The sequence below is a fragment of the Gavia stellata genome, chromosome 1 (genome assembly GCF_030936135.1).
Source record: "Gavia stellata isolate bGavSte3 chromosome 1, bGavSte3.hap2, whole genome shotgun sequence".
Classification (NCBI taxonomy): Eukaryota; Metazoa; Chordata; class Aves; order Gaviiformes; family Gaviidae; genus Gavia; species Gavia stellata.
Genome location: NC_082594.1, coordinates 84,824,669 through 84,833,218, shown reverse-complemented (window position 1 = coordinate 84,833,218; position 8,550 = coordinate 84,824,669). Strand labels below are relative to the sequence as shown.

General features: G+C 37.9%; 1 protein-coding gene across 1 annotated transcript in view; it reads left to right on the top strand.

Annotated features, from left to right (window-relative positions):
* The first annotated feature begins 791 nt into the window (after positions 1–791).
* The window catches only part of CTPS2 (CTP synthase 2), a 74,390-nt gene continuing 66,631 nt past the window's right edge, over positions 792–8,550 (top strand). Inside the window, exons 1-5 of the mRNA XM_059817073.1 lie at positions 792–957; positions 3,844–4,014; positions 4,300–4,400; positions 6,235–6,351; positions 7,753–7,836. Of these exons, the coding sequence (XP_059673056.1) occupies positions 792–957; positions 3,844–4,014; positions 4,300–4,400; positions 6,235–6,351; positions 7,753–7,836 (639 nt within the window). The remainder of the gene's footprint in view (positions 958–3,843; positions 4,015–4,299; positions 4,401–6,234; positions 6,352–7,752; positions 7,837–8,550) is intronic.

Below are 8,550 nucleotides of genomic sequence, written 5' to 3'. Positions count from 1 at the left end.
TTTTTTTTTTTTCTCTCACAGTAACTACCTGGAGAGGGAGAACATGTAGGCATGTGAAGAAAGGACTCCAGACTCTTGAGCAGTGATGTGCTGTAGTATAAATACGGACATTTTGGTTCAGTTTTTCTTTCCTGGTCTTATGTTCTATTGATCTGTAGGATATTGTAAGACTTGGTGAAATACTTGACACACTGTGAGTTGGAGAAGCAAAAGGTGCTGAAAAATGGAGTGGATGGTATAACATTTTGATTTTAATAGATATTTGAAGCTACAGTCACTATTTTTGAAGGCAAAGCTACTGGATGGAGAATGTGAGTGTTCAGGCTAACGTAGCAATGAACAATCTTTGAGCTAACTTCCCAAAACATGTGAAATTATTAACTTCTCTAATTTAGAAAGAATCCAGGGTGAGATTCATCTTGCCTAACTTGTGGTTCTAAAAGATAGCTGGTTTTTCCTGTCACAGGAGAGGAATAGGCTGGGTGAACTGTGCCTTTCGTTGGCATCTCCACAGAGCCAAGGAGTATCAAAATGGTACCTTTTTTTCCACTGACTGCATAGCGGACTTAAGCACTCAGCTTACCTATTAGTGTATAAGCTGGGAGAGAAGAATCCTACTCGCAGATTCCAAAATGGTGTTTTTGTTTTCTGCTTCTGAAGGTCGTTTCAGCTTAGATTCTTTGCATACTGAGGCTGTGTTCTTCACTGGCATGAATTTGCATTCATCAGACGTACATCTTTGTCATTTTAGATTTCCAGCTTGAGATCAGTGTGCTTGTGCTGATTTTCCGATGAAGTACATCCTGGTAACTGGTGGTGTCATCTCAGGCATTGGCAAAGGGATCATTGCAAGCAGCATTGGCACCATACTGAAATCATGTGGTCTACGTGTCACTGCAATCAAAATTGATCCTTACATAAACATAGATGCTGGAACCTTTTCACCATATGAACATGGTATGAAGGGCAGTGCTGTTCCCTTTTGCATAAATATTTGTATTCACAGTAATGTGGTGGGTTTTTTTGTTTGTTGTTTGTTTTTTTTTAAAAAACAATAGTATAGTAGTTATTAGTCATTTTATAATCTATTTGGCAATGCAAGTTTGTTCCTTACGATGTGTTCTCAACGGCATTGTCTGCTCTAAGTAAAGAGAGGAGAAGCCTGTTTGGTGAAGATACTTTTATGAGTAGATGCTTCCTTCCTATAAAGTACCACTTTGTTGGGAAAATCCTAGCTCTAGGCCTTGTTCAGGCAATGCTATCTTCAGTTCAACTTGATTTAAAAAAAAAAAAAAAGGAATAGTACTATAAAACTGTTTTGAAACTTAACTCCTCAACGGTTACTTATGAATGCTGTTACCTGGATGTCACTTGTCAGTGCCTCTAGTGTGTCTTCACGAGAGTTAGATTAAGTTCCCATTTTAGACAATGAGGATCTAGTCAAAATTATCAGTGAAGCTTAGAGAGCCAACTAGTGATATCATTTTAAGGTAGATGCTTAGGTTGGTTGGTTAGTTCTGTAAGCTATGTTGGTTGTATTGACTTTATTGCTGATGAGCTACAAGACAGTCTGACATGCATTTATAATTTGAATGTTCCTTCAGCTGCCTGTCTTGTACATTTATTGAAAACAATGGTTTTCAAAGTTCCAAAGTACCTTCAGCCAATAGACATTTCTAATTCTTTTTACTTGTTGGATTTTTTCTGCTTACTTTTAGTTGAGACCAAAATTTTTGGAACTGGAGATAAATGTGTTTATCTCCTGAAATGAAAAAAGACCACTTTGCTTTTTAAGTGGAGGAAGAGCACAGCACATCAGACTTCTCTCAAAAAGCCAAAGTTAACTAATCCGGTAGTCTTGCACTTTCAGAAGTGCATCTGGTTGCCACTTCGGCAGTTGACCGGGCAAGTTATACCTTTACCTTTGGTGGTAAGACTTCTGCAATGGCTTGTGATTGAGAGGATGTGTTCCTCCCCTGGATCAGGTACAGGGGAGAGGGGATACTATAGCATGTAATTCCCACATGATTTTTTTTTTTTCCCCCCCCTCTGTTCCCTTAAGAGTTTCTTACTGCTTGTGAAGAAACACTGGCTTGCTGGGTAGTAAGTAGAAATTCACGCAAGCCAGAATAGCAAGCCTCTTTTGTTAATGTTTTGGCAGAAATATGATTCAGTCAAAGGATTTTAATTTGTTGATTTCCAGTTAACTTAAGAGGTTTATTTAATAATGTATTTTTTTATTCTTCCAAGGCCTGCTTATGAGAAATGTTGGTTCCACTCTGTGTCTGTTGGCTTAAATGATAACTTAGGCACTGAGTACCTCCTCTGTACTCACAGGATCAGGCATAAATCTTCCACTGTGTTGTACACATTGTGGTGTTTTTGTTAAATTGTTCATTGAAGTGGAGTGTTGTTTCTTGGTGGGATATATATTTCTGTAGTTGCCGTGGTTTAACCCTAGCCAGCAACTAAGCACCACACAGCTGCTCGCTCACTCCCCTGCAGTGGGATGGGGGAAAGAATCGGAGAGAAGGTGAAACTCATGGGTTGAGATAAAAACAATTTAATAGGACAGAAAAGGAAGAAAATAATAATAATGATAAAAGAATATACAGAACAAGTAATGCACAATGCAATTGCTCACCACCCACTGACCAATGCCCAGCCAGCTCCTAGGCAGCAGCTGTGCCCCCCCTGGTCAACTCCCCCCAGTTATTTTTTTTGTTCAGCCTGGTGACGTATGGCGTCGAATATCTCTTTGGCCAGTTTGGATCAGCTGTCCTTGGCTGTGTTCCCTCCCAGCTTCTTGTGCACCTGGCAGAGCAGTGTGAGAAGCTGAAAAGTCCTTGACTTAGTGTAAGCACTGCTCAGCAGCAACTAAAACATTAGTGTGTTATCAGCATTATTCTCATCCTAATTCCAAAACACAGTACTATACCATCTACTAGGAAGAAAATTAACTCTATCTCAGTTGAAACCAGGACAGTAGTCCACACTATACCTTCAGAAGGATTGTTTCTTTTTTTTTTTCTTTGTGCATTAGTCCTGTAACTTGTTTAGCCATTGATTTATTGCATCATGGCAAAATATTTTATGTTTTTTTCTGAAGAGCTTTCCAGCCTTACCTCAAGGTCTGGCAGCTTTAGTTCCTTCACGGGTTGACTAGATTCAGAATTTAGATACTCTTTGGAGGTCTAAGAAAAGTCTGAACCTGAAGGATATTTTCATTAGATTTTTCAGGGTCAGAAATAACCCTCGGTGTGGACATAGTGAACCAAATACACAAGATGAAAAAACTGAATGAGAAACAGTGATCAGGTTTGAAGAAGCATTTATGTTCATCATAATTTTACTCCTCATCCAAGCCATAATCATTAAGATCCAAACAACATGAATTTGTAGTGAAACACTTTGAACATGCGTAATAATTCATGCTTTTAAAAGCCCAGTTTTTGGCTGCCACAGGTAAATTAATGTTTTATTTGTTGCTGATTTATGATTCCTGGAGATTGTTTTCTTCCAATCAAGGACTGTAGCATGCTGTTGAAAAGCTGGTTAAATATTTTTAAATCACTTAAGTATTTTGGCAATATAACTTAAATTTATTTGCAAAACTATACGTGACTGAGGGATGACCATTTGATGTAAAAGTAATGACTTGGATATTAAGGCACACAGAATGACAATGCAGATTGACTTGCAGCATGTGCTTTATTGATATGTCATTGTGATATGCCATTTTAAAAAACATTTATTTGATTTTAAGATAAGTTTGTGGTATTTCTGCTGTCTGTTTAATAATTTCTGATTATTTTATTGCTTTTCTGTCTTTTCTTTTTTCAGGTGAAGTTTTTGTATTGAATGATGGTGGAGAAGTTGACTTAGATTTGGGAAATTATGAGAGATTTTTGGACATCAATCTCTATAAAGATAACAACATCACCACTGGAAAGATATATCAGCATGTGATTAATAAAGAAAGGCATGGTGATTACCTGGGCAAAACTGTTCAAGGTGATATTTTTAATTCTGTGGGATACCAGTCCATTCAGTCTTCACAAAAGAGTGATTAGCTAGAACAAGCTGTTCCTTGCTGCATCATCTTACTCCTTTCTCCTTCTCAAGAGATATGGGCATATTCCTGTAATGTTTGGCCTCTGGATTCAAGGAAAGGAGGAACAGAAAAAGGAACTAGTCGTTTCCTTTTGACTTTCTGCTCATTTCCCCCCTTTTGCATGCAAAAACTGGTATATGGGCCTGAAATAAGATATGCTTGCCTTCTTTGGCTTTGTCTTGTAGTTGTTCCGCACATCACTGATGCAGTTCAGGAATGGGTAATGAATCAGGCAAAAGTTCCGGTGGATGATGACAGAAAAGAGCCACAAATATGTGTAATTGAGGCAAGTATGGAACCTTTTAGGATATATATCCGCAGTGAACACAAAGAACTGGCTTGCTTTCTCTTTGCTACTTGCTGTAAAAAGGTCAGACTGAAGTTTTATGGAGAGCAGCAATGCAAAGACACATTTTATATTCTTTGATTTGTTCTGAGAATGATAGGCATTGTCTTATCCCTACATCTTCTGTTTACTGGACTAAATCCCTTCTAGAATACTGCTGAAACTGAGCTGCTTAAGCATGCATTAATGTATAAAATTAAAGCAGCCAGTTACTGTAATGTGAAGTATCTATTCCAAGATACAGACATATGACTGAAACTTTACACTGTTAATAGTATTGAGAAAACTTGTGTAATACCTGAAATCTCCTATGGTCAGTAGGAGAGTCTATAACATTCCAGCTTTCCATATGGCTTCAAATGTCCATCTTGTTGCTCATGGTGATGTTTAAAGGAATATATTTCAACACTGTATAAGTTAGTTTCCCACTTCCTGGTGTTATTTTTAAGATCTTTGGAGGCAACTTTGTTAATCACTTAAGCTGCTGATGTTCTACACAACGGAAATAATGAGTTTTACCCATCCTTAGTAGGGCACGGAGACAACTGGAGGAGAGGCAGTCAGTAATTGCTAGTATTATTATTACAGTGGAAAATACAGAAAAAGGTTATACCTGAGAATTTGACAGAAGAATATGTCATAGATTTAATGCTGAAAGTGACCACTGTAATCAATACTGTGATAAACTTCGTGACCCAGGTCACAGAGCTGGTCAGTATTTCTCATGCAGAAGAATCTGCCTTGATTAAAATATTCTTGGTATAGCTGTAGATCTTTTTTATGATGTGCACAGTGAGAGTCAAAAATTTCATTTAAAACAAATGTTAAAACAGTAAATACAGAAGTTGCAGAAGAACATTAATAAGTGATGGGCTTGTTAGTTCTGTAATTTCAAACTTAATTTTCTGTTTCCTCCATCTAAGGGTTTTTTTGGTTATAGCTTCAGCCTTATAAAAATCTTTTTCTTCAGGACTTTAAGGATAATTGTAATGTTTTTCCATGGCAAAATCCTGCAGGAGTTAGACTGAATATATGTGTCATACAAATACAGTTGCCAGAAGTTTTGCTGGTACTGCACTTCTGTCAAAAGCCACTTGGTGGCACAGAAAGATCATTCTGAAATACAGCTGCTTCATAAGACTTAAGTGCTAAACACTGCTTTATTCGGTGCTTAGTCTACTACAGCTCTTTGTGTCTTTGAAAGACATCTAATTTTTGTCTTTATAAATAAGTTTTATCATGGACTTAGTCTTGGGTTTTGGTTGGTAATAAATAAAGTCTTTTATAATGTGAAATATTACTTCATGTTGTCCATATGGCATTTGTTGATGTTGGAAAGCTACGGTAATATTGCTAAATGTCTGTATCTTGTTGGTCACAACTGTTCCTTAATCTGACAGACAGAAAAATAAAGTTTTTCTGTACAAAAACCTTCACATCAGCTTAACTATTGATTACTTCTTCACCACTTCGAAGGCAGCGTAAAAGCGTGTGTTATTCAGTAGCACCACACATCTCCCCATGGGAAGCTTATGTGTTTGGTGTAAAATGAATATAACAAAACTGGAAAATTGTCTTATGTTTTCCACAGGAAACAAAATGCGCAAAATAGATGAGGATTCTTTGCAGAGTATGCCTGCAAATTTCAATTGTCAGTGTTTTTTAAGATAAAAATTTCAGAAAACTTGTTGAGTATGTAAGAGGTAGACTTTCCCCCCCCCCCCTTTTGTTTTTGCTTTCTGCCACTCTGACATATCCAAGCTTTCTTTTTCAGCTGGGTGGAACCATTGGAGATATTGAAGGAATGCCATTTGTTGAAGCATTTAGACAGTTTCAGTTCAAAGCACGAAGAGAGAACTTCTGTAATATCCATGTTAGTCTAGTACCACAGGTAAGTTATTCAAATTAATACAACAGATTTTACTCTGTATTGGGCTTTATATTTGTTTATTTCTCCCATTAACCCTTCCATGCTGTAGGGTTTTAGGGACAGAGATATGAAACCCAGCCACACTGGGGTAAATAAAGGCCTCGATAATGACTTTATTGATGTGAGAATTTGTTTTAATGTTCTAAGTTACCAATAAAAACCCCCTATCAACACTGATTTATCTAGAAGGCTAAATGTAGTTGTGCTTTGCACTGGAAGGTGCCAGTACGTTATGGACCCAGTAAGAAAGGCACTCAGACTCTCTAAGGTATCGTTTAAAATTCTATTTGTTAGAGCTAACATTACAAGGAGGCAACAGTATAAATGACCTTAGGTCCCTCTTGGTGGTGGGAACCCCAGCTGGTGTAGCATTGAATGGCCCTGAGGGGCAGGACGCTGGCAGACCACATCTGTAGAAGAGATTCCCCCCTTTCGGTCATTTGAGCTAATAGATAATGTTCTTACAAGGAAAACAGCTGTATCATTTTTACTGTCAAACAGAAAGGATGTTGTCAGGAGAACTTCTTGCCGCATCCCTAGATACAGGCAAGGCCATGCAGGCGATGTCATTGCCGGTGCTGAGTGGGTGCTGCCTGCAGGCTCCTCTGTTACAACGAGCGGGCTGAGTTCCTCCTGCGGCCGAGGGATTTGTGGTGCAGAGGGCTGGCCCGCCTCGGGTGAGCTCTGGTGTGGGCCACTAGCTCATCGATGTACAATGGTCTTCCAGTCAAGACCACTACAAGTTTTTGTACAGGCCTGAAAGTATTTTTCCATTCGAACTCTACATTTTACTTCACAAATAGGTTTTCTTTTTATTTTAAGAGGTAAGTATTCACTGGGCAGATTTTTGTAAGAAAAGGTTGGTAATGATGATATGATGGCACCTTGTACAGATAAAAAGAGAATTATTAACCACTGCAGCTGTGGATTAGAGGATTGATAAGCAATTGGTAGGATTGATTCTGTGTATTTGAGAACAGAATTATTTACTACATTTGATTATTTCCAAGGACAATCACTGAAGGCTTTGTGCTATGTTGGACATTCTCCATTTTTTAGCAAAATCCAACTTTTTGAATATTCTTCTTCTTCTACCTGAGTCAATTATATTGAAACTCTTTCTCTGAAAGAAAAAAACAAAATAAAGCTGACCTGAATTAGCACATGTGGTTTCTTCACAGAATTTCTTATACAAGTAATAACAGTGGTGCCATTTCTGTTTCTGGCGTTCTGTGGCTCTGTTTGGATGTACTGTTACTTCCTGCAAGTATTATTACTTGCAATGAATTTTCTCTTTTAACCTCTAACTGCTCTGTTAGTAGATGTTAGTTGCTATTTGAGCTCTCAAAAATGTCTTTCCAGCCTAATGCCACTGGCGAACAGAAGACAAAACCAACACAGAACAGTGTTCGAGCACTGAGGGGTCTAGGCTTGTCTCCAGATTTGGTGAGTCAATAAATACAGATTTTTATTTATAGGTCATCTAGAAGTGTCCTTGCATAAACTGAGTTCAAAGAATAAGCCTTAATCTCCCATGAGAGACAAGAATTTTAGAAGAAATGCAACATATATGCTGCACTGCTTCACTAAAGCCACAGGAAATCAAATTACTCAAATTCACTCTAAGTTAACTTTATTCAACTAACTCCTTGTAATATCTTGGGACTGTAGCTATGTTCTTCTAAAGGGATCTTTGCAGAAAAATCATTCTGTACTGCTAAAAATAATCTTAAGTCTCAGTTCACTTTGTGGGAAGACCTAGAATGCTTCTGGCTTTGAACATTCTCTCACAAATTTCTTTTTATGCATGATTAAGAAGAAGCAATCCTACCTTTGAAGTACAGTCTTTAAAAATATTTCTGTTTGGAAATATAAAATGTGTGGGTGAATTTTCAAAGTAAGGTTCCTCAATTTCTTTCGTAGATTCATAGAATAGTTTGGGCTGGAAGGGACCTTTAAAGGTCATCTAGTTCAACCCTCCTGCAATAAGCAGGGACATCTTCAACTAGGTCGGGTTGCTCAGAGCCCTGTCCAACCTGACCTTGAATGTTTCCAGGGATGGGGCATCTACCACCTCTCTGGGTAACCTGTTCCAGTGTTTTTACCACCCTTGTAATAAAAAATTTTCTCCTTATATCTAGTCTGAATCTACCCTCTTTT